Source organism: Penaeus vannamei, chromosome 37 (assembly GCF_042767895.1).
Source record: "Penaeus vannamei isolate JL-2024 chromosome 37, ASM4276789v1, whole genome shotgun sequence".
NCBI classification, from domain to species: Eukaryota; Metazoa; Arthropoda; class Malacostraca; order Decapoda; family Penaeidae; genus Penaeus; species Penaeus vannamei.
The window spans coordinates 11,448,687-11,475,177 of NC_091585.1; the positions used below are offsets into that span (position 1 = coordinate 11,448,687).

The 26,491-nt window shown below is 41.1% G+C and overlaps 2 protein-coding genes across 6 annotated transcripts in view; both read right to left on the reverse strand.

The window, feature by feature from the left end:
* Positions 1 to 26: 26 nt before the first annotated feature.
* On the reverse strand, positions 27 to 4,180 carry LOC138859588 (uncharacterized; the record flags this gene model as incomplete). Of its 5 annotated transcripts, none has more annotated exon segments than XM_070115275.1 (5): positions 27 to 149; positions 711 to 791; positions 1,262 to 1,480; positions 2,700 to 2,966; positions 3,720 to 3,872. In XM_070115275.1, coding segments are annotated over 3 exon segments (423 nt in total), but the record flags the coding sequence as incomplete, so codon positions are not given.
* Positions 4,181 to 9,628: 5,448 nt separating this feature from the next.
* The window catches only part of LOC113819180 (solute carrier family 15 member 2), a 22,195-nt gene continuing 5,332 nt past the window's right edge, over positions 9,629 to 26,491 (reverse strand). Inside the window, exons 2-7 of the mRNA XM_070115064.1 lie at positions 17,318 to 17,571; positions 13,781 to 13,898; positions 13,259 to 13,361; positions 12,400 to 12,566; positions 11,354 to 12,198; positions 9,629 to 11,185 (exon numbers count right to left, since the gene is read on the reverse strand). Of these exons, the coding sequence (XP_069971165.1) occupies positions 10,502 to 11,185; positions 11,354 to 12,198; positions 12,400 to 12,566; positions 13,259 to 13,361; positions 13,781 to 13,898; positions 17,318 to 17,566 (2,166 nt within the window). The 5' untranslated portion in view covers positions 17,567 to 17,571 and the 3' untranslated portion in view covers positions 9,629 to 10,501. The remainder of the gene's footprint in view (positions 11,186 to 11,353; positions 12,199 to 12,399; positions 12,567 to 13,258; positions 13,362 to 13,780; positions 13,899 to 17,317; positions 17,572 to 26,491) is intronic.

Genomic DNA, 26,491 nt, shown 5'->3' on the forward strand with positions numbered 1-26,491 from the left:
CTTTTCAGACTAGAAGAACTACTTACCTGATGTAGAGTAACTTTCAGACTTCGGATATTAGGGCACTGTTCTCCCACAACACTTAAAAGTCGTCTGGGTAGCGCTTGTTCTCCACAGTCTATGCTTGTCACACTGTCATCTAATACCACCTGTAAACCCGTAAGATATTCCTTAGAATATGAACTTAGCAATAATAAAATGATACTTATGTATAACCATATATGAAACACTTGTTACTATCAAGCTGCCCTTATCAATCAATCTATCTATCTATATATGCAGAGAAATTGGAAGTGAAATCAAGAGGAAATGGAAAAGAGGGGTAGATTAGGGGAAGATAGACAGATAGATAGATGGATGGACTGACAGATGGAAGGGTTAATGGATGGACGGAAGGGCAGAAGGACTGATTGATGGATGGATAGATGGATTGATAGATGGATGGATGGATGGATGGATGGATGGATGGATGGATTGATAGATGGATGGACATGACTAATAGAAGGATTGATTAACAGATAGAAGAATAGAGGGACTGAAGATTTGATATAAGGTTGAATAAATGGGATAGATGGATGGATGAACTAAGAGGAAGAAGTAGAGAGAAGGAAAAAACAGAGAAAGTGAAAAAGTAAAGAGCAGAAAAGAAGAAGAAGAAGAAGAAGAAAAAGAAGAAGAAGAAGAAGAAGAGGAAAAAAAAGTGCACTAACTTTCAAAATATCAAGCTTTGCATTGAGCCAGCGATCAGGCTCAGGACTGGAAAAGAGACGTCTCACCATCCTGTCTCGAACCTGTCAAAAGAGAAAAATGAAAATGGTGGGTTACCATATACATAACAATTACTATGACACTAAACTTCATGTAGTACAAAACAACCAAAGAATACCAAAGAGAATATCAGTATACTTGTAGATGGTGAACATAAGGGCTGAATTTTGTTCTTGCTTATAAGAGCAGTTCTGATTTACCCAGAAACATACATCATTATTAGTAAAAGTAATAATACTAATAACCAGAGTAAAGAGGTCATTAACAAAGATAATAATAAGCTACATATATATATATATATATATATATATATATATATATATATATATATATATATATATATATATATATATATATATATATATATATATATATATATATATATAATAAGATAAAGGCAATTCAATTTATAAGTCAATTCAAAACAAACATCATAACTAAAGAAAATAATTACAATCTTACAAAAAAGTGTACAAGGAACCCTCTAACACACCTGGTCATTAAGGACACCTGGCAGAATTTTCAATCTCTCAGCCACCATCTCCTTGAGTTGTTCCGGAGATGAGACTGGGAGTGATGAAAGGGTGATGGAGTGTCGCAATTCCGTCGTCATGAGGTGTGCTAAGTGCAAGTCTGCCACCACTGAGTATAAGACCACACGCAGACTCAGCTCCTCCAGGGATTCTATGTGGTGTCTTTTTCGAGGTGCCATCTGCAAGGGGCCATCAACATTACGAAAACATAGCTTTGCACATTGCTGGGAAAGATGCTTGCTTGGAGGAATATGGGAGGGTGGGAAGGGAGGTAGGTAGGTGTATATATGTATATAGGCATATGTATGCATGTATGTATGTTGGTAGGTAGGTATATAGGTAAGCAGGAAGGTAGGTAAGTATGTAGAGAGGTAGGGAGGTAGGTAGGTAGGTAGGTATATATACATATAGGTAGGGAGATAGGTAGGGAGATAGGTAGGTAGGTAGGTAGATAGGTAGGTAGGTAGATAGGTAGGTAGGTAGGTAGATAGGTAGGTGGATAGGTGGATAGGTGAGAGGGTGGGTAGGTGGGTGGGTAGGTGGGTGGGTGGGTAGGTAGGTAGGTGGATAGGTGGGTAGGTAGGTAGGTGGGTGGGTTTGTGGGTGGGTGGGTTTGTGGGTGGGTGGGTTTGTGGGTGGGTGGGTTTGTGGGTGGGTGGGTGGGTGGGTAGGTAGGTAGGTAGGTAGGTAGGTAGGTAGGTAGGTAGGTAGGTAGGCAGGTAGGTAGGTAGGTAGGTAGGTAGGTAGGTAGGTAGGTAGGTAGGTAGGTAGGTAGGTAGGTAGGTAGGTAGGTAGGTAGGTAGGTAGGTAGGTAGGTAGGTAGGTGGGTTTGGGTGGGTTTGGGTGGATGGGTGGGTTTGGGTGGATGGGTGGGTTTGGGTGGATGGGTGGGTTTGGGTGGATGGGTGGGTGGGTGGATGGGTGGGTGGGTGGGTGGGTGGGTGAGTGGGTGGGTGCTTGGGTGGGTGGGTTGGTCGGGTAGACAAACGGATAGACAGATAAAAAGGCTGATAGCAGGGAGAGAGGGAGGGAGAGAGTGAAGGAGGGATAGGTGCGTGCATGCATGTGTGTGAGTGTTTGTGTGTGTGTGTTTTGTGTGTGTATGTGTGTGTTTTGTGTGTGTATGTGTGTGTGTGTGTGTGTGTGCATGTTTATATGCTGGGGTGTTTGTATACATGCTTTGTTCATTATGGACCAGCATACACAATGGAGTGTGGATCAGAAATACATTCTTATCATTTTGGGTATATAATTCATGTTACTAGCAATATAGATTTTAGATTAAAGTTATAATGATAACTATATCCATAATTACCGAAATCACTTTAAAAAGTACTTTGGAAAAAATTAGTTTTATACAGCAAAAGCTCACCTGAAATTCAATTAATTACATATTACCTCTCCTGCTGATCCTGCTCTATATCATGTCAACTTTCTGCCTTGCCCTAACCAAAATTTCTCCAAAGCTCTTCCACTGCCTTTACTCTGTTCATGTTAACCCGTTGCCGCCTGGTGGCACGTACGTACATGCCATGGCTGTTTTGGACCAAACACCGGGGGCATCATGTCATGCCCATTCCCACGCTACTGGCTCGTCAGACGGAGGTTGTTTTTCTCCGATAGTAGCGGCTTCATTTATATGGTAAAGATTTTAGGCAATGGCACCTATAATGAAGATAAACCTTCAAAATTTTAATATTTTTATAAATCAGCAAAATAAAAGCTTTCAGGTGCTATAAGTCGCTCGCAAACTACCAATTGAGCTGGGCGCAAACTGGAGAAACTGCTGGTGCGCGCCAACAAGCCTGTGCATACGTCAACTTGCCAAAATTTTTACCTGTCGGCGATGGGTTAATACCCTTGTGAAAAAAACATGGATGGACCTTTCCCTACATCCTAAACAGCCACCAACCTGCTATCAATCTAACAGCTGCTGATGAGCTATTCATCACTTGTGACGCTACCTTTTGCCCTGCTATTGTTTCTTCAGTCTGGCCATAGGAGACGATAATAACAATGGCACCGTATGTTGATAAGACAACTCTCTGACAAGCAACAAAGACTTACCAATGGAAGAAAGTAACAGCAATAGCTTTGATACAATCCGAGATCTGCTAAATCCAAATGTGTGTTTGTACACACACATGTCTATACAGACTTGAAAGGGAGGTCAAATATATACAATGGCAGAATGGCAAGTACCAGACATATGGTTGTATCACTGAGGCCAACAATGCAATTATTTTGTTGCATATTATTGTCATCTGCTCAAAATATCATTTAATGAGTTGAAACAAGGTAAAGTTCAAGGCTCATCGAAGATGGTTTGAAAGAATTACATCATGAAGCCTACTTTCTTAGTGTTTCATTACAGATTTTTCAAAACATTAAATCTAGAAAACAGCATATTGACCCAACCCTTGCTCTGCCTAACCGCCGCCGCACTACTGCCGATCAAGTTGTTATTCTTTCCGGTGCACAGCATGTGTTTGCAACCTTATTCCTAATCCTCATTCGAAAGATTTTGTCCTGCAAATCTTACAAGACGATAGGAACCATCAACCCCGAAACACGTACATTTCCTGTCGCTCGGCCACTCTTTCCCCTCCAAAGACAATAGTCTCATTCCATAAGTACCCTACTATCAGCCTCTCTCTTACAGTTTCAAGCATAATAGTTAACTTATTGAGTTAATTCTATCATAATGACCCAAGAATATACGATTTTTACCTTTTTAAAGCACGTGAGAAGGGAATCTTCACTCAATGCTCCTTTTCCTGTTTACATTCTGATATACGCGTTCGAAGCTGCTTTTACTCTGACTTCTCGCTTATAGATTTTTTATACAAAAAAGTCTGCACACAAATAAATCTTCTTTTGATATGTCTTAAAAGCTAATTCTATTAGCTTTTGAAACGTATGCAGTTAACTGGTGGTAAATTATTGATTTTTTTTAAACAATAGCAGTCAAAGTCGAAGCCAGAAGAGAAAGTTCGAACCAAAAATATAACCCATATGCATATTAAGTATTTTGGTAAAGAATGTCTTATAAAGATTTGAACAAAATCATTAACATAATTAACATTAACATTTGTTTCAGTAAATTCATTTGTTCGCCTTTACGCGTTTTACGTGAAAAGACAGATGCATTTGCATGTCTTTCAGTTTTCTTGAACTGTTCCGCTAAATAATTACACTATCTTCATCTAACCGGGTATGGAAATATATAGCCTGCTATCTGTTGTGTTATTAATTTTACATTTCTTAATAACAATTTTACGCGCGAATCGCAAACTTTTCGCAGATTTTTAGTTATGATTATCTAATATAGATGGCGGTGCTAATGGTGTTAAAGTCGTCTGCTCGTTTCGCTTTTGTGTCGGGTACTCTCTCTCTCTCTCTGCTTTTTTCTCAGTCAGAGCTTATTTTTCATCTTTGGGTCAGTGATCGTCTTTGATATTATGTTTGCGTTTTTGTTATATTGCAATATATTTTTTTGCTCTTTTTTGTCGTAATATTTCGTTCCTCACGATTCTGTCCTCGCACACCTTGTATTCAATGATAATGGCAAGATTATTATTAAAATAACCCATAATACATAAATACTACATCCAGATCAATCGGCCAAATAAAAATGGTGCACTCACTAATCTAAATACATTGATTAATTGATATAGTAATAAGAATGGTAATTTTTTTACAATAGTTCCGCATAACAGATCACGACGATTTTGGTATCGTGATTCGATGGATTCCTCTCACTCTCTAGTAAGGTATATAAGTATATAGACCTTGTTCTCTAGTATCCATATTTATATTAAAATAATATTGCGCGGAAATCTCCCCATACCTCCATATCCTTGGCTCCAATAGCAGAGAGTGCATGGAAGGCACCAGGGAAATAACGGTACAACATGAATAACATACAGAATCAGTCACTATACTTTGCCCCATGAAGCCGCCCCGAAACCCCGGCAATGGAACACAGACATCTTCACGTAGTCACGGCGGGAGGCCTGAGGTGGGAGCGCCCGGCCTACATGGAAGATTCTTTGTTTTCCTGGGCGGGGCTTGGGGGGGGGCGGCTGCAGGGGGTGTAGCCCTTGCATTAGACTACAGTGACTGATTCTATCGGCCGGTTTGTTAGAATTGTGCGAGGCCCGATCCAAAGAATATTCGTATACTTGACATGCCTAAATAAAGAAATAAATGCATATTCATCAGTCTAGACATGCATATCAACCCGGCAAATAGATGGTTAAATGTCTATCTATCAGATATATAGACTTGCCTTTATTCCTGCGTCTGTTTTTATGAAAATTCGTTGGGTCGGGCCTGGCACAATTTTAACAAACCGGGAGTATGTATATTATTCATATTTTACCCCGCAATCTCCCTTTCATGTCCTCCCCTGCTAATATGGCTAAGATTGTCGCTAATGGGGGGGGGGGATAATTTCTACATATTTGTTAGATAATATAGTAAGAATACATCGATACCAAAATCGCCGCGATCAGTTATGCAAAACTATTGTGTAAAACCACAATATAAATATATACATAATGTTGAGTGAATGTGATAGATAAAGAGTGCGAAAAAAGCATTATAGTTTTGAGAAACAAAAGATATTATCGGAGTTTAAACGCCTGAACTAGCCATGTGCTCGTACACAGATGGCGCTAGTTATTTTTCAGTTATTTTCATTTAATAATCTATTCATCCTTTAGTCGATGTATTTGTTCATTTTTTTTTGCTGCTGTAAGAGTAAAGACTATATAGGAAAGATTGTCTACGAACGGCAAGGTCTGTGTACATCTCTAATCAATGTAAGGAGCTGCCCCTTCGAGATATAGTCTAATCTAGGCGCCATTTTGATTTTCAAGTGTGCCAAAATATAAAGGAAATTATGAAAAAAACACTTATTTTACATCCGAGATTTTATTTTATATTCGTATGACACACACACACACACACACACACACACACACACACACACACACACACACACACACACACACACACACACACACACACACACACACACATTGAAAATGCACGAAGATGCGATCGAATGAGAAAAGCATAAATATGATGAAACTGCAAAAAAATGAGATGCGAAAGAAAGAGAAAATGAAAATAGATATAGAGAGTGTGAGAGATGATGAGGAAAAATGATAAAAAAAACGAAAAAAAATTTGAAGTGAGAAACAAAGAGGTAAATACTGAAAATGGAAGAGACTGTTAAACGAAAGAAAGTGAAATAATACGATATATTAGAAATAATGTAAAAAAGACCGAGAAGAGAAATGTGAGAAGGAATGAGAGAAAATACGGTAAATTTGTAGACTGTGGCATTTATCATAAGGTGTAAATTTTCAGCGTTATTTACAAAATCTTATGGCAAAGTGATTTTAGTAGATTAAATTAACTGAATTAACATAATTTTCCTGCGCGTTACAAAATTACATTCGGTCACTTCCCCTACTTTATTTTTGCAAGCATTTTTCTCTTTTCTTTTCTTTTCTTTCGGAAAAGGTCCGTTCGGTATTCGTTTCTTGTCAGCAGAGAGTACCGACCTTCCATCCCTTCAAAGTGAGACCAAAGTCAGTTCTTTTACGGCTGTTACAAGCCTATGCATAAAAAAACAGTGTTAGGCGGACGGAGGGACCCCAGACGTAACTCATTTTCCGCATTTTACCGCGCATTGAAATAATCTTTATCTGTATCTCATAAGATTAGAATATAAATCTTACAACTCCATTGGTCTTTCCTTGACAAATTTATTTTCTCGACAGAGTGCAATTTTTGTGTGCAGACTTTTCGTCGACGAACTATTGCCCGAACGGCTATATCGTCGACTTCAGGTGATGAGAAACTATGGAATGTCGTGTGGTTCGAATGACGTGTGGTTCGAATGACGTGGTTCGAAGACGAGCGCTGACGTGCCTCTACAACGCTTCTACTTATGCTGTACATGTTCTTTCTCATACCGTTCCACTAACATGTCCGTGCTGCGTCCAGAAGCCATGCAATACATGGTAAATTTTTTGAACTTTAAGGCAGAGGCCAGATCTGAAACCGGGTGTGGCAGTTTATGGATAGTCTTCCAGTGGCCGGAGCCATGATGGGAACTACAGCCTTGCAAGCTTGGCACTGCACAGTAATCGTGCTCCCAACATTCACATCAAATTAGTGCGCGTTCATGCCATCAAACCTGTCGGTAAGATTGCTAAGGCACTTGTCGAACGCCCGCCAACACTCGATGGAGGCAATAACGATCTGTTCATCGAGTTTTTCGGCGTTATTCAGCGACGCCCGACATCCGACATAGGCATGTGGAGTATGCTGCAGAGGGCCACAGAAGGCCTACTTACGACAGCAAATTCTTCAGAAGACCTGTATCGGAGGACTCGAACGAAAAGTGTATATCACCCACAGACATTTCACCGACTCGCCATGAAACAACGATTTTTTTTTTAAATAAAAGTCTCAGAAAATCAAATTAAATCACCGACTTTACCGTAAAATGAGAATGATCACTGTAAACATATGCAACCTCCATCAGTTTAGCCTTAAAGTTCAGATAATCACTTGCCGTTAGTATCAATAACCACGGGAATAAGCATTGTCAGGGACAGGGTATATGCATGGTTGTACAATTCACAATGACAATAGTATAAAGTGGGACATATTCCATGATTCTCGAATTTTGCTTATTTCAACAATCTATGATAGGGCACCAGACACTACATAGTTTTGAGTACTCCAGGACATAGAGCTCTTGGAAAAGGGAAAACGAGTTAAAAAACACCAAAACTAATTTATGGCAGCATGACAACTGTGAAAAAATATTAAAGACAGATTTAAAACTACAAGTTAAATCCTTTCAGCGACTTCTAGAACAGGATGGCGGGAACTAATCCTAGGATAGTGGGCCTGTCGTTATTCTAGGGTTGTTTTTACTTTAACAGAAAAAGTTTTGATATTTTGTTACGGGAATGATGCTTCTCAATCGTTTATTTTGATTTAAGGAACCACGTGAGAGAGAGAGAGAAAGAGGGAGAGAGAGAAAGAGGGAGAGAGAGAAAGAGGGAGAGAGAGAGGGAGAGAGAGGGAGAGATAGAGATAGAGAGAGAGAGAAAGTGAAAGAGAGAAAGAGAGAGTGAGAAAGTGAAAGAGAGAAGGAGAGAGAGAAGGAGAGAGTGAGAGAGAGAGAGAGAGAGAGAGAGAGAGAGAGAGAGAGAGAGAGAGAGAGAGAGAGAGAGAGAGAGAGAGAGAGAGAGAGGGAGAGAGAGAGACGAACAGGATCCTCATTCCTGTGGTAGAAGTTGGAAACCGCTGTCTTGCATTTTTTAATTATTATTATTCTCTAGGATAATGGACGCGAGTTTGCAAAAGAAATATACTGGAATTTGGTCAAGCTTCTAATCTAGGGATAGATATTCATTTTTTCCTACTCTTATAAGAAACCTTCGATATATGTTTGCCAGGACCATTTTTCCTTGAAGTTTTGTTAAATGTGAACATATTTCCCCTCTCCTTGTAAGGGGCAAAGCCTCTTCCCGCCAAAAAAACAAACAAAAAAAACAATGGGTCTTCTTAAGCACCTGTAAAATGTAAATAATGATAATGATAATAATAATGATGATGATAATAATGATAATGATAATAATGATAATAACAATAACAATAACAATAATAATAATGACAATAATAACAATAAATCTTAAACTCGAAAGTTCGTTTGTCTGTTTCTTTTTCTTTTTTTCCTTGCATTTATGCTGTTGTTATACAGAATTTTACTTTTTTTATTAACATGATTTGTTGTCATATTTCACTCTCTTACAAATAAGTCATACAAAAAAGTGAAAAGCACTTGAACAATATTTCTTTATGAATTATCAGATCGATCTCCATATCCTAAAAAATTTCAGTCTAAAAATTTTTTCAGTAAAAAAAAAAATATTTTTATTCAAAACTTCCCCCCAAACATTTTTCTTTATTCGCGCCATTTCTTTTTACAGATGTCCGGCGAAAATACGTCTATTTCCAGTACCGTTCCGTGAACACTGTAAAAGGATTTGCTATTTAACTAAGGAAGTATATCAACAGCTGTCTCTCCTCCGCAGATGCCGACAACAATAATTCTCTCTCTCTGTTCTTTATTTACTCACTTCCTTCTCTCGTCTCTGTTTTCTATATTTCATTTTGTCATGGTTAGATTGGTTTCAATGTCTTTTGCTCTTAAATGATAAGACATCTGATGTGGATTATGATATCAAGTGATAGTGTTATAGGTATGATGACGTTGTCAATAAAAAGTCTCACTTATTGTAAACTTTATTTAAAAAAAACACGTCCTTTTTATATATGTATAACGCGTGCATACGAGAATATATGCAAATATCTGTAATATAAGTCTACACAATAATATGATATATAAAAAGAGAAAGACCTTTATACAAACTTAACAATATATATTCGAGAAAATACACATTTCAGGCTGAGAGATACATAATTCAGACTGGTTGTGGATACACAAAAAACCGTTTTATAGATTTGCAAAACATGACCAGTTAAACAAACCTTTAGTGTATGAAACAATAAAACCATCGTATGATAAGTGATTTACATGGAACAACCCTAGTAACGGGTGTTATCGATAGAAGAAATGTCACAAAAAATGAAAAAATAAACAAAATTCACTCTTAAGAAAATCTCCTAATAACCACAAGGGTAAGTTTGTTGTGCGTCGGATGAGGAACGGTGGCAGTCGTTAATGAACGAATTTCTGAATGGAAAAGATGCGGTGTATGTATGTTTAGATAATTCGTATATGCATGAAACATTGTACATCAACCAAATTGCATTGCAGTCGGTCAATGTCTTTGGAAAGAATCACACATGCTTTGCTCCCATAAAATACATCGGGAACACATATCGAATTATAAAATCTCGTCATTTGATGACAAATATGGAAACATGGTATTCGACCCTGATGAAAGGTCATGAGCTGAGGCCATGAGCAGACCAGTCAGCATCAGTTTTGAAAAAGAATGGGAGTTCTGGGTCCGTCGCGGATGGAGGAGTGGCGAAATATATATGATCGTCTATATTGGAAGGAGGTATTAGAGAGGGATCTACAGACTCGAATATTTCCGGAGGAGATCGAGACCGCGCCTGGCCTCCGCAGTGCTCCCTCACACGGCGTGGTCCTCGACGAAACCAGGGTTGTCGTGGGCGTCCTTCGCAGTCGCTCCTGCCTCCGCTCTCTTCTCCGCGTCCTTCCTCTCCTCGCCCTTCTCCTCCAGCGCGTCCTCCTTCGGCACCGAGTTGTACCAGCGGAGGAGCAGCGTGAAGATGATGGTGTTGGCGGCCATGAGGCCAGCGTAGAGCAGCGCCTCGTGGGACGCGCGGTGCTCGAAGGCCCTGGTGGCGGAGCTGATGGCCTTCAGGCCGGCGAACAGCCACAGGCCCACGGTGATGGTGAACAGGTTGGCCGCCTGCAGGATGGACTTCATGGCCGCCGGCGCCTCCGAGTACGCGAAGTCCATGCCCGACACGGAGAACAGGACCTCGCCCACCGTCAGCAGGAAGTACTGCGGGAAGAGCCAGCCCATGTGCACCGACGAGGGCGCCGTCATGGGGAACACGCGCACGCCCTCGTCCTCGCCTGCGCCGCCCAACACTACCACGTCATACACGCCGTCCTGGAAGACATTGGCCGCCCCGACCACGCCCGCGCCGCCCACCATCACCTCGTAGGGCTTAGGACTCAGAATCTGGAACTCGGAGAGGCCGTCCGTGATGGGGAACTTCTCCTCCTGCGTCTCGTACTTGAGGGTGACCTCCGCGACGTCGCCCTCGACTACGATCACTCGCACCTGCAAGAGACGCGAGAATTACAGCCTATGGTACAAACACATCTATCAACCCTTATTGACTAATACAGCTGCATCAAGCAAGGCCTCATCACTGTTACCCACAAACAAAATAAAAAGCGTCTGAGATCCTGGACACTTTCCAGCACCTCATCGTCCGCAGAGACTCACCTTGGCTTCAGCGTCCTCATTCTTGAGGTACTCGAGGGAGGGCGCGAGAGGTCGAGGGCCGGCGGCCGTGAGGACGAGCGAGGACTCGTGCGCCCCAAGGAGGACGACCTGCACTGGCGTCAGGTCGCCGCCGGCCGCGCACGACTTGCTGACCTGGACCTCCACCTTCTGCGCCGCGCCGCCGACCTCGACTTCCGGGAGGGCGACCTGGCCGGCGAGCGGGATCATGAGCTCCTTCTTGGCCATCCTCTCGCCGGCCTCGTCGACGAGGTGCAGCTCGGGGGGCAGGTGGAGGGCGGCCTCGCACGGGAGGGCGTTGTAGACGTGCAGGCGGGCGTGGGTGGAGGGAATGAGTGTCTGCTCGACGGACATGTTGACGAGGGCGTAGACGATGAAGGAGGAGACGGCGAAGGCCATCCCGGCGATCATCCTGGAGGTGGTGGAGGTGAGGACGCCGAGGCGCCCCAGCAGCGGGTAGATGACCTGGTCGAAGAGCGGGATGAGCGTGAGGATGAGCAGCGGGTTGATGGTGGACGACATCTCGGGCGGGATCCTGTAGGACTCTCCGACGCGGCCGTCGAGCCGCTTGGCCTGGAAGATCATGCCCGTCGACGTCTGGTAGAACAGCGCCCAGAACAGCGGGTATGTGCAGAACAGGAGCAGCACGCGCAGGGTGATCTTCACGTCGCGGATGAGGTCGCCGTCGAAGCGGTCCCGCGCGCGGTCGACCCAGTGCGCCGCCTTGTCGTCCGCGCCGTCCCACTTGCGCCGCACCGCGTGGGTCACGCACCGCATGGCGCGCAGCAGCATGGTGTCCGGGGGCGCCTCGATGTACCGGGACCTTCCTGTGGGTTTAGGGGCGGGGCGTTAGGGGCTTTCGCTGCGGGCAGGGCAGGGGAGGAGTGGAGATACGGATCGGCAGGACAGAACATCGGCAAACAATAAATACTCAAAACACACAAATAGACACACACACACACACACACAAAAAAAAAAACTAAATACAAAAAAAAGAAAAAAGAAATAAGAGAGGGAAAAGGACTGACCGAGCGCAAAGATGGTGGTGGAGACCGCCATGAAGCCGACAAGGATGAGGTAGGGCAACAGGTAGCAGTCGTCGCCGAAGCACTGCACGGTGTCCCTCAGCTGCGCCGTCATGAACTGGCCGAGGAAGGCTCCGGCGTTGATCATCCAGTAGAAGGCGTAGAAGAACCTGAGGGCGCGAGGGGGCGTGAGCAGGTGTTAGTGGGTGAGAGCTGGCGGGAGTATCAGATAGGTTGATACTATTTTTTCCTACTATTTTTCATTCATTATTTTTGTGAGGCGATAACACTGGTAAAATGGTGGTGTCTTAACCGGCAATGGATGCATATATTATTTTATTTCTTATATGTATGTGCATTTTTTTGTCAAATAATTACCTACATTTTATGAAGGCAGTTTTCTATAATGTTTTTTTTTTATTTATGCGATGCCCTCTCTTTCAATTACCGTATGTTTCTTCCTCCATGCCCTGTCGTCTCTTTCCCCCTCATATTTCAACTTATTTCCCCTCGATTTCCTATTTTTCCGTCTTCTTTTTACATGCCCATTTTCCTCTTTCTTGTATCTCCAGATTCGACTTCAGTTACCCCTTTTCACTTATTATTCCTCTCATTCACTTCGTGTCTCTACCCCCAACTTTTTCCCCTACACGCTACGCTCTATAAACTTTCCTGGTCTTAGACAAACATTATCTGACGTTCCCCTAAAGTTTCCTGATCTTCCCTAACCTTCCCTAACCTTCCCCCCAGCCTCTTCTAACCTTCCCTGACCTTCCCTGATCTATTCTAACTTTCCCTGATTTTCCCCTAGCCTCTTCTAACCTTTTATGACCTCCCATAACCTTCCCTGACCTCTGCTCACCTCTGCTGTTGCTCCCTTTGCTCAGGGACCTTGAACTGGTCGGCGCCAAGGGACGAATACACAGCCTTCATCAGACCGGCTGCGATTCCCAAGACGAGCAGACCTGTTCAACGAATCTCACGTTAGAAATCTTACTTTAGAAAAACATTTTATATATATATATATTTTTTTTCTATATAGATGGACCTGATGAACGAATGTCGTGTCTATTCATTCATTTATCTTTCAATTTATATATCTTTCTCTCTGTATGTCTCTCTCTCTCTCTCTTTCTCTCTCTCTCTCTCTCTCTCTCTCTCTCTCTCTCTCTCTCTCTCTCTCTCTCTCTCTCTCTCTCTCTCTCTCTCTCTCTCTCTCTCTCTCTCTCTCTCTCTCTCTCTCTCTCTCTCTCTCTCTCTCTCTCTCTCTCTCGGTCTCTGTCTCTCTCTCTTTTTCTCTCTCTCAGCAACAATAAATGATAAATGTTAAATAAAAAAATAAAAAAGATATTTAAAAATATACACAATTCAACCCAAGACTGACCTGAAATGCCCGTGACCTTGGCTGCGTCCACACTGGCCATGATGGGCGTGGCGGAGGACAGCGAGTAGATGAGGGCGCCCACGGTGTAGCAGCAACACATGATGAACACTGTCCGGGCCTGGGGGCGTGGGCGGGCGTTATGAGTAAAGAGTAAAGATTTGTTGAAAGTGAAAGAAAACGATATCAATTCACAACTGATTTTAGTGAACGATTTTAAATATAATCACTAAAAGAATATTGAAATGTAATGCTTTTTAGAAACAAAATGAGATTATTCTAAATTGATTAACTTTGGAATAATGAAAAACTAATAAAACTAATTAAAATTTGACCAACAATCTAATCAACTTCATGTAATTAATTCATGAAAACGTGATCAAAATGTGACAGTTTCAAAAGTGATTAAAATATCAATTAAACAAAATCATTGTCGAAATTGCAAGTAAGATTTGACTAAAGCGTGATTGTTTGAATGAAAAATAAAATAATTCTAGTTAATTAATATTCACGTAGAATGTAATCAATTCAATAGCTTACGATGACGTAAATGTGCTTCCATAAGAGCAAACTAGAGTGAAGTACATAAATGTTACAAGTACTTGATCGTGGGTGTGTGTGTCATTACATAATTCAGTCAAAATCCCACTTACTGTTAGATAAATTATAAACTACAGTAACTATGTAAGTGTACTTGAAAATATTTATATAATTTTGTTTATGTTATTGTTAGGTAGAACGACAGATTCTGATTGATTATTATCCAATTAATTGCGACCTATATTGTTCTCAGTCATAAGAGTACATATGATCTCAATCTGTATCCGAGCTACATAATCTGTATTAGAAGTATCTAATTGTCAATGCTTTATATTCAATTTTACGGTGTAGATTACTTCATTAGTCACATCATTTCACAACGTTCAACTTTATACTAACGGTCCCTCAAGTACCGACCTTTCAATAGGCACAGTCGGATAATTAAAAAACATTATATTACCCTTTATATTCAATATGATTGAATTAACTGAATTTGAACACGAATACGCGAGAGTGCGTAGATGTTTATGAATGATTGTCATGCGTAGAATATCATGCAGAGAGAGAGTGTTATATTACGCATGAATACGTAACTGTGTCACCGCATGACGGGGTCTGAAACAACAGATGACGGAGGGTTTGTCATGCATGGAGTATAAGAGAGGTTTATAGTAACGTGGATTTGAATTCTTTGTTTGTTTTCATTCTGTTTATTTATTGTTGTTGTTGCTGTTGCTATTATCATTATTATTTTTACAATTATTATTATTTGTGTTTTGTGCGTGTTTCATGAAATATTTGCAGTTTGTTATTTCTTTTTTCTTTACTTTCTCACTTTCTCCACCCCCTCTCTCTTTCTCACTCTGCGTCTGTCTGTCTATCTCCCTGAATTCTGTCTGTCTATCTCTCTGTGTTCTATGTCTCTGCTATTCCCCCTCTCTCCCCTCTTTCTCTTTCATCTTAATTTTCTCCCCTCCCTCCTTCCCCTTCCTTTCTATCCATCTGCCTTCTTTTCTCTTCCTCCTCTCTATTTCTCTCTCGCATTCAGACTAAGAACTGGAATTCGCGAAAGTTCATTCACATTTCACTCGACTGACCGCTTTCTCTGTTCAGTCATGGCTTCGTAATAACCTTTTTTGTCTCTCGTTATAACAGCCATTATGTGGACGGAGACAGAGTGAAAAAATACTATTAAATACAATTAGAGAAGACGGAAATTAAGAGAAAAGTCTGGCAATGGAAAAAAAGGAGATGGAAAAAAAGAAAGAAAGAAAGAAAAAAAAAAAAAACGGGGAAATTCACGCGAATGAAATTTACGGGTATTAAAGAAAATGGAGAAATTTACGGGAATGAAGGAGAGCGTGAAAAAATAGCGGGAAATAAGGAAAATGGAAAAATTTATGGGAGTGAAGGAAAGCGTGAAAAAATTGCGGGAATTAAGGAAAACCGTGAAATTTACGGGAGCGAAGGAAAAGGGGAAAAATTGCTTGGGTAAGTAAAAAGGGTTAAAATACTTGGGTAAAGGAAAATGGGAGAAATTTATATGGATAAAAGAAAACAGGAGATCTTTACGAAAAATAAAGAAAAAAAGCGGATGTTGATTTCAATGAAATAAACATAGGACACAGAATAGGAGATAAAAAAGAGAATAAGGACAAAATAGAGAAATTTTATCAGGGGAAAAATAGACAGAGAAATTAAAGAAAATGGGATATATCAACTTGAATTAAAGGGGAAAAACTTTATTTTTTTCCCTATAACCAAACCACGCCACAACAGAGAAACAAAAGGAAGGGGAATAAAAGACAAAACAGAAAATTTACTAAAATAACAGAAAGAGAAAGTAAAACTAGTAAATAAATAAATGAAAGAAATACAAAAACGAAAAAAAAAGAAAATTGTGAAAGGTAAGATGGGGAAGGGAATGAGATAAAACCTGATGAATATTAAGTATGAGAGAGAAAAAAATGAAACGAGTAAAAGTGAACTTGACAAAAATAAAGAATAAAAGAATGTAGAGAACTATATTGAAAAGCTACAAGAACAGAGATAAAAATGAGGGAATAAGAAAAAAGAAAAAAAAGATAGCATAGAAAAATGAGATAAAGGAAGAAGAAAGACAGAAAAAAATATGGACTAAAAACGAGAATTTTATATAATAGAATAAATAAAAGCAAGTAAGGACCATATAAAATAGAGAAAATGTGGAATTGAAAAAAAATAAAAATAAAAGAAAAATAAAGAGAAAAACAAATGAAATGAAAAAGAAAGAAAAAATCAAACAAACATAAAACAAGAGAGACAAGGTAAAAATAAAGGTAATCATTACAGAAGAGAGAGAAAGTAACAAACGAGAAAAACGGACAAAAAAAATCACTTTTGGCCGACGACCTTGCTTAGGAATGTCTGGGAAGACGAGGTCAATGAAGCCCCCAAGAGAAAGGAAAGAGATAAAGATAAAAACATAAATAAAAAAGAAAGACAGAAAATCGTGACCGAAGGAGAGACAAAGAATAGATAAAAAAAGAAGGAAAAAAAAAGACAGAAATAGAAAAAAGAAAAAGGGAACGAGAGATAGACAAAAAAAGATCCAATAAAATATGAAAGCCAAGGAAAGTCGGAAGGAGAGTGAAAAAAAAACGAGAGAGAGATAAAACATAAAGAAATAAACAAATGGAAAATAGAAAAAAAAACAGATAAACGAAAAAAGAAGACAAAAAAAAAAAAAAAACAATTCATTGGTACCAAATCAGAAAAACGAAAAACAAGCAAGTCGGAAGGAGAGTGAATAAAAACCAAAGAGAGAGATAATACAAGAAGAAATAAACAAATGGAAAATAGAAAAAACAGAAAAAAAAGATAAACGAAAAATCACAAAACAAACAAAAACAAATCAGAAAACCAACTCAACCAACGCAGAAAATAGAAGGAAAACAAAGGCGGGAACTCCCCAACCGCATACGTGCACAGGAGGTAGTTATAAAGACCTTGACTGCGTACCTTGCCGAGGTAGGTGTCGGCGAGAATGGCGCCGGCGATGGGCGCGAGGTAGATCAGGCCCTCCATGACCGCCTTGACCGTGGACGCCGACGAGGACGAGAAGCCCAGCATCCTCTGCATGTAGAAGACGGCGCCCCCGAAGAGCCCGTAGTACACGAAGCGCTCCAGGAGGTAGCCGGCGAGGATGAAGAAGGCGCCGCGGGGGTACTTGAGGGGGGGGCCCGACGGGGGGGCCGCCGGGGAAGACATCCTGGCTGGGGGGAGAGAGAGAGAGGGAGGGGGTGTTAAAATATTGCGTTGATTTGCTTATTTTTATTTGATTTTGTTTGGTGTATGTGCCATGAAAGTGTCTTGAGATTCTCGGGCCGGTGTTATGTGACGTAAGCGTGTCTGCGTCTATGTTGCCCTTTATCCTTTTATCTATCTTTCTTATCTGCCTATCCATCCACTCATTTAGAGAGAGAGAGAGAGAGAGAGAGAGAGAGAGAGAGAGAGAGAGAATGTAAGACAAAGGGAGAGAGAAATATACATGGACATAATTTACAGCCACAGACGCTTCACAACATTCTTTGAAGAAACTTATTCCACCGTTTCCCCGCCTGCCAACCCTACCGCCATCCCTTAATACTCTTTAACTCGCCAATTTCCCCTGTTCTCTTCCTCCTTCTCCTTCTCCTTCAGTTCTTCTCTTTACTTCCTCTTCCTACTCCTCCTCGCAAGCCTAGAAAATTTCTCTTGACGAAGGCCAGGCGATAGTTAGTCTGTCTGAGGCGTGTGTAGCTATAATTATTGACGAGAATGTACTTGATTGCCTCGCTCGTTGGAATGTCACGGGTTAACTTCACAACAGCGATTTTCACAGCACGCCTTGGTTGTAATAAATCGATAGCGGGTCTTACAAGAATAAGAGAGTCGTAACCAGGCTGGAAAAAGTGTAAGAAGAATTGTAACGATAGGTATTGATGGTATTAATGTTGTGTCGGTTGTATCATAGAATTAAGATAAAAGTTAGATGATGCGTAAAGAAAATAATTATGATTGGAATGCAATATCGATGAAAAGAGACATCGCACACACAACAACACACACACACACACAACACATACACACACACACAGAAGACATATTCCCCTGTACCATGTAACGGTATACTTGTTTTTACCCCTCCCCCCCTCCCCCACCCACACGCTCTCCCTCCCCGATTTTTGGTCTTAAGGTAACATCTGCGCCAGACAGGTGGTGCTCCCATAGACTAATTAAAGTATCTCCTGTGCATATGCTAATGGTTTTGCGAATACAGAAAGAAAACAGCATGCGTCTGTGTGTATGAGGTGGCACTTGTAGAGAAAAAGCGTAGAAACTCAACGCACAGCTATACTATATCTGCGAAATAAAACTAACATGCACACGGGGAAACCTATACAAACACACGCATGTCTCATAATAATAACTAAGCAGATAGACGGATTTCCCTTCCCGATTGCATGTCGGTCACCTTGGCAGTGGGAGACTACGGAGGAATATACACTCAATGTCTCTCTCTCTCTCTCTCTCTCTCTCTCTCTCTCTCTCTCTCTCTCTCTCTCTCTCTCTCTCTCTCTCTCTCTCTATATATATATATATATATATATATATATATATGTTTATATATGTATATATATATATATATATAGATAGATAGATAGATAGATAGATAGATAGATATATGCAAAAAATATTTGTTTTATGATTGCCGTAGACAATTGACTGTTTATTTACACAAATACACACACATACACACAGGTATATAATTAGATAGATGGGTAGATAGATATGTGTATGTATGAGGGACGATGACCCAAGACAAAAAAAGTTTCTGAATAAGAATTAGATAGCTACAGTGCGTAAAATCCCAGTTTTGACTACAACTTTCCTAATAACATTTCCATGAATTAAAAACAGTGGATTTACCCAATATTCCGGAAACTAAACAAATAAAAAACATTCAGTATTGGCCGCAGGTGTAAAATATAAGGACTGTAGATTAGATTTTCTAGAGATTACAATCTAATACTATTGCCTAGGTAAGTGTAGGATTTTTAATACGTCACATACTTCAAAATTCATCATGATTTCATAGATGCATTGTTTTTCATCCTTGTTGTTTTTCCATGCGCCAAATAATCATCAAAACTACAAAACTGTAGAGTAATTATTGCTATAATAATTTTTACTTCATTCGTATTGTCAGAACATATTGTTCAATTATTTTCCGTTTTTTAGTTCTCTTTCCCCCCCTCGATGAAGAAAATAAATCATATTTCACAGCCTGGATAAAGTAATTTCTTTATTCTTATGATGATTGCGAAATATCCATTAACCATTTAATTGAGTTACCCAGATAACCTGTCCATTTTCTTTCATGCAGGACGAACGTTAATAGCATGGCGTGCTGCCCTCAAGCGTTATTTACTTTATTGGTAACTAATCTTTTTCCTCCTCTCTCTCATTTCTTTATTTGTAGATCTCTCGTATGCCTTCTGTGTGTGTGTATCTGTGTGTGTGTGTGTGAAGTGAAGTATCACACACACACATACATACACAAATATATGTAATCGCTTCTTGATAAATCTAAATGTAGATTTTACGTATCTCCTTCATACCAACTTGTTGACCTCCCCCATGTCCTTTTTTCAAATCGGATGCTGACGATGGCAACCAAAATAACCCTAAAAAACACATGATGAAATGAACTATAAAACCCATCATCCCCACAAGCAAAAAATACAACCAATATAAAACCAAAATACAGTTGATCCGCATCACAATCCTAATGTAAACAAACAAAAGAACACGTCTATGAGCCCCCCCCCCCCAGTATCCTGTTGCCTTGTCGCGGGGAACGGGGGACTCTAGGAAAACTTTTCTCTCACAAAAAAACCTGCAGCGGTTCTTTCAAATGGGCTCTACCACATTTACATTCATGCTGTTTACACTCGGATACTGAAAACATTTTTACTTATGTTTTACAAAGAAAGGAGTATAAGTTTATATGTTCATATATAGGGAGAGTTTCAACATAACGGGTCGTGTTTTCATGAATTTTAAACTGGAAATCATAGACAAATAAATTAAAGCTTGGGGTGCAGGAATCGAGTTGATAGAAGGACAATTACAAAAAGCCAAGATAACAATGTTAAGGAAAACAACAATGGTGATTTTGTCTCCATAATAATACAAACATGAGGGGGATCAGCAGAAAAGTAAAATAACAGCCATAATAACGATAACCACAAGTATAACGGCCACACAACATAATAAGGAATATAAAACAATAAGGAAATGATAAATCTGGTAACAACCTTCGTCTCGCATATCTGCCAAGCCTTTCTAGAAGTTTCTAATTTCATAATGAAAAGGGTACATATAATCCCCAGAGCTCTAGAGATCAGGCTATAGAAACCCAAACCCCCTGAAATCCTTTAAAATAACCTAAACTCCTGAAACCCTCAAGAAACCAAAACTACACCTCCTGAAATCCTTTAGAATCCCTAAATTCCCCCTGAAACCCTATAAAAACCCAAAACTCCTGTAATCTTATAGAAACCCTAATCTCCTCCTGAAACCCTCCAGAAAACCAAAACTCCTACAATCCTTTAAAAATCCTATACTCCCCCTGGAATCTTTTATTAACCCTAAGCTCCTGCAATCCTTTAGAAACCCCACTTCTCCTGAAATCTTTTAGAAACCCTAAACTCCCCCTGAAACCCTTTAAAAAACAAAACTCCTGCAATCCTTTAGAAACCTTAAACTCCCCCCGAAACCCTCTAGAAACCCAACTCCTGGAATCCTTTAGAAACCCTAAACTCCTCCTGAAATCCATAAGAGAACCGAAACTCCTACAATCCTTTAGAAACCCTATACTCCTGAAATCCTTTAGAAACCCTATACTCCTCCTGAAATCTTTTAGAAATCCTAAACTCCTACAATCCTTTAGAAACCCTATACTCCTGAAACCCTCTAGAAACCCAAAACTCCTGGAATCCTTTAGAAACCCAAAACTCCCCCCGAAACCCTTTAAAAAACAAAACTCCTGGAATCCTTTAGAAAACCTATACTCCCCCTGAAACCCTCCAGAAATCCAACTCCTGGAATCCTTTAGAAACCCTAAACTCCTCCTGAAATCCATAAGAGAACCTAAACTCCTGCAATCCTTTAGAAACCCTAAACTCTCCCTGAAACCCTTAAAAAAAAAACTCCTACAATCCTTTAGAAACCCTAAGCTCCTACAATCCTTTAGAAACCCCACTTCTCCTGAAATCTTTTAGAAACCCTAAACTCCCCCTGAAACCCTTTAAAAAAACAAAACTCCTGCAATCCTTTAGAAACCCCACTCCTCCCGAAATCCTTTAGAAACCCCACTCCTCCCGAAATCCTTTAGAAACCCCAAATCTCCTCCTGAAACCCTCTAGAAACCCAAATCTCCTGAAACCCTTTAGAAACCCCACTCCTCCCGAAATCCTTTAGAAACCCCACTCCTCCCGAAATCCTTTAGAAACCCCAAATCTCCTCCTGAAACCCTCTAGAAACCCAAATCTCCTGAAACCCTTTAGAAACCCCACTCCTCCCGAAATCCTTTAGAAACCCCACTCCTCCCGAAATCCTTTAGAAACCCCAAATCTCCTCCTGAAACCCTCTAGAAACCCAAATCTCCTGAAACCCTCTAGAAACCCAAATCTCCTGAAACCCTCTAGAAACCCAAATCTCCTGAAACCCTTTAGAAACCCCACTCCTCCCGAAATCCTTTAGAAACCCCACTCCTCCCGAAATCCTTTAGAAACCCCAAATCTCCTCCTGAAACCCTCTAGAAACCCAAATCTCCTGAAACCCTTTAGAAACCCCACTCCTCCCGAAATCCTTTAGAAACCCCACTCCTCCCGAAATCCTTTAGAAACCCCAAATCTCCTCCTGAAACCCTCTAGAAACCCAAATCTCCTGAAACCCTTTAGAAACCCCACTCCTCCCGAAATCCTTTAGAAACCCCACTCCTCCCGAAATCCTTTAGAAACCCCAAATCTCCTCCTGAAACCCTCTAGAAACCCAAATCTCCTGAAACCCTTTAGAAACCCCACTCCTCCCGAAATCCTTTAGAAACCCCACTCCTCCCGAAATCCTTTAGAAACCCCAAATCTCCTCCTGAAACCCTCTAGAAACCCAAATCTCCTGAAACCCTTTAGAAACCCCACTCCTCCCGAAATCCTTTAGAAACCCCACTCCTCCCGAAATCCTTTAGAAACCCCAAATCTCCTCCTGAAACCCTCTAGAAACCCAAATCTCCTGAAACCCTTTAGAAACCCAAATCTCCTGAAACCCTCTAGAAACCCAAATCTCCTGAAACCCTTTAGAAACCCCACTCCTCCCGAAATCCTTTAGAAACCCCACTCCTCCCGAAATCCTTTAGAAACCCCAAATCTCCTCCTGAAACCCTCTAGAAACCCAAATCTCCTGAAACCCTTTAGAAACCCCACTCCTCCCGAAATCCTTTAGAAACCCCACTCCTCCCGAAATCCTTTAGAAACCCCAAATCTCCTCCTGAAACCCTCTAGAAACCCAAATCTCCTGAAACCCTTTAGAAACCCCACTCCTCCCGAAATCCTTTAGAAACCCCACTCCTCCCGAAATCCTTTAGAAACCCCAAATCTCCTCCTGAAACCCTCTAGAAACCCAAATCTCCTGAAACCCTTTAGAAACCCCACTCCTCCCGAAATCCTTTAGAAACCCCACTCCTCCCGAAATCCTTTAGAAACCCCAAATCTCCTCCTGAAACCCTCTAGAAACCCAAATCTCCTGAAACCCTTTAGAAACCCCACTCCTCCCGAAATCCTTTAGAAACCCCACTCCTCCCGAAATCCTTTAGAAACCCCAAATCTCCTCCTGAAACCCTCTAGAAACCCAAATCTCCTGAAACCCTTTAGAAACCCCCCTCCTCCCGAAATCCTTTAGAAACCCCACTCCTCCCGAAATCCTTTAGAAACCCCAAATCTCCTCCTGAAATCCTCTAGAAACCCAAATGTCCTGAAACCCTTTAGAAACCCCACTCCTCCCGAAATCCTTTAGAAACCCCACTCCTCCCGAAATCCTTTAGAAACCCCAAATCTCCTCCTGAAACCCTCTAGAAAGTCAAATCTCCTGAAGAGAACCGAAACTCCTACAATCCTTTAGAAACCCCACTCCTGAAATCCTTTAGAAACCCCACTCCTCCCGAAATCCTTTAGAAATCCTAAACTCCTACAATCCTTTAGAAACCCTATACTCCTGAAACCCTCTAGAAACCCAAATCTCCTGAAACCCTTTAGAAACCCCACTCCTCCCGAAATCCTTTAGAAACCCCACTCCTCCCGAAATCCTTTAGAAACCCCAAATCTCCTCCTGAAACCCTCTAGAAACCCAAATCTCCTGAAACCCTTTAGAAACCCCACTCCTCCCGAAATCCTCTAGAAACCTCAAATCTCCTCCTGAAACCCTTTAGAAACCCCAAATCTCCTCCTGAAACCCTCTAGAAACCCAAATCTCCTGAAACCCTTTAGAAACCCCACTCCTCCCGAAATCCTTTAGAAACCCCACTCCTCCCGAAATCCTTTAGAAACCCCAAATCTCCTCCTGAAACCCTCTAGAAACCCAAATCTCCTGAAACCCTTTAGAAACCCCACTCCTCCCGAAATCCTTTAGAAACCCCACTCCTCCCGAAATCCTTTAGAAACCCCAAATCTCCTCCTGAAACCCTCTAGAAACCCAAATCTCCTGAAACCCTCTAGAAACCCAAATCTCCTGAAATCCTTTAGAAACCCCACTCCTCCCGAAATCCTTTAGAAACCCCAACTCTCCTCCGGAAACCCTCTAGAAACCCCAAATCTCCTCCTGAAACCCTCTAGAAACCCCAAATCTCCTCCTGAAACCCTCTAGAAACCCAAATCTCCTGAAACCCTCTAGAAACCCAAATCTCCTGAAACCCTCTAGAAACCCAAATCTCCTGAAACCCTTTAGAAACCCCACTCCTCCCGAAATCCTTTAGAAACCCCACTCCTCCCGAAATCCTTTAGAAACCCCAAATCTCCTCCTGAAACCCTCTAGAAACCCAAATCTCCTGAAACCCTCTAGAAACCCAAATCTCCTGAAACCCTTTAGAAACCCCACTCCTCCCGAAATCCTTTAGAAACCCCACTCCTCCCGAAATCTTTTAGAAACCCCAAATCTCCTCCTGAAACCCTGTAGAAACCCAAACCTCCTGAAACCCTTTAGAAACCCCACTCCTCCCGAAATCCTTTAGAAACCCCACTCCTCCCGAAATCCTTGAGAAACCCCAAATCTCCTCCTGAACCCCACTAGAAACCCAAATCTCCTGAAACCCTTTAGAAACCGCACTCCAGCCGAAATCCTTTAGAAACCCCACTCCTGACGAAATCCTTTAGAAGCCGCAAATCTCCTCCTGAAACCCTCTAGAAACCCAAATCTCCTGAAACCCTTTAGAAACCCCACTCCTCCCGAAATCCTTTAGAAACCCCACTCCTCCCGAAATCCTTTAGAAACCCCAAATCTCCTCCTGAAACCCTCTAGAAACCCAAATCTCCTGAAACCCTTTAGAAACCCCACTCCTCCCGAAATCCTTTAGAAACCCCACTCCTCCCGAAATCCTTTAGAAACCCCAAATCTCCTCCTGAAACCCTCTAGAAACCCAAATCTCCTGAAACCCTTTAGAAACCCCAAATCTCCTCCTGAAACCCTCTAGAAACCCCAAATCTCCTCCTGAAACCCTCTAGAAACCCCAAATCTCCTCCTGAAACCCTCTAGAAACCCAAATCTCCTGAAACCCTTTAGAAACCCAAATCTCCTGAAACCCTTTAGAAACCCCACTCCTCCCGAAACCCTTTAGAAACCCCACTCCTCCTGAAATCCTTTAGAAACCCCAAACTCCGGCCACTGGCATGACAGGGCGTTGCGATCGGCAGGAGCGCAACGGCCCCTCGGGAGGCGGGAGAAAGTCGTGGTGATGGCAGGGTGGCGAAGGCGGTGGTCGTCGCGAGGGTAATGGAGATGGTAATTTGTAGTGAAGGTGTTGATTGCCATAATTACGGTCATAATCAGTGTTATTATTTCTATTATCGTTATGGGTATTATTACTATTCCAGCATTAGAGTTAGTTAATCTTTGGAATAGTACTGGTAACAAAGGTGAAGGTAACAGCAACAGGAAAACAACAATTATATATAATTATCATTATCAGTTTTTAATGTTTATCATTATCATTATTGCTGTTATCAGTTCTTTGATTACTGTATAAATATAACTGTAACTGTATATTACTGCATTAATATGACCAACTGTATATTACTGTATTAATATAACCAACTGTATATTACTGTATTAATATAACCAACTGTATATTACTGTATTAATATAACCAACTGTATATTACTGTATTAATATAACCAACTGTATATTACTGTATTAATATAACCAACTGTATATTATTGTATTAATATAACTGTCTGGATATTAATATGTCTCGCCATAAAAGCGACAAAACAGGAAGAATAACAATGATAGTGATGATAACGACAATAAACAGAATCGCAATTATTATTTCGGTGTTGTTTTCCATCCTTAGGATTTTCGTGCTTTCTCATTTTTTTTTTTTTTTTCTTTTATCGAAAGTCAAAATCCCAAGACCTGCCATGAACTGAAGCAGACACTGACACGAAGGCGACCTAGATCTACAAGGGGCGTTCAGAGTCGCGTGCCGCCGAAAACCCATCGACAACAACCTGTTCTAAAAATCTTCCTTTTTTCTCCCGTGATGCTGTCGCTCCCTGGGCCCGGCATGGAGACAGAGTGAAGGGCCGGAGATAGTTATTTATCACAAGAACCCTCGCAGTGAAAGTAAAGAAGGTGAAATGTTAAGCCATAGTCTCGGAAACGGACGACCTCGATCCGTTGGCGCTGGTTGTGTCCTGAGGGAGTAATGGTCGTTCTAAGGGGGTTGGGGGAGACCTCTGTATTATGGATTTTTGGGAGAGAAGATAGTGCTTTGTTTCTTCAAGTCGCTTTACTGTGTACTTCTTGTGGTTAGTTTTATGACGATTGTATGTCTTGGTTGAATTTTGTGGGAGACAAAAAGTACTCGGTGACCTTTCTGTG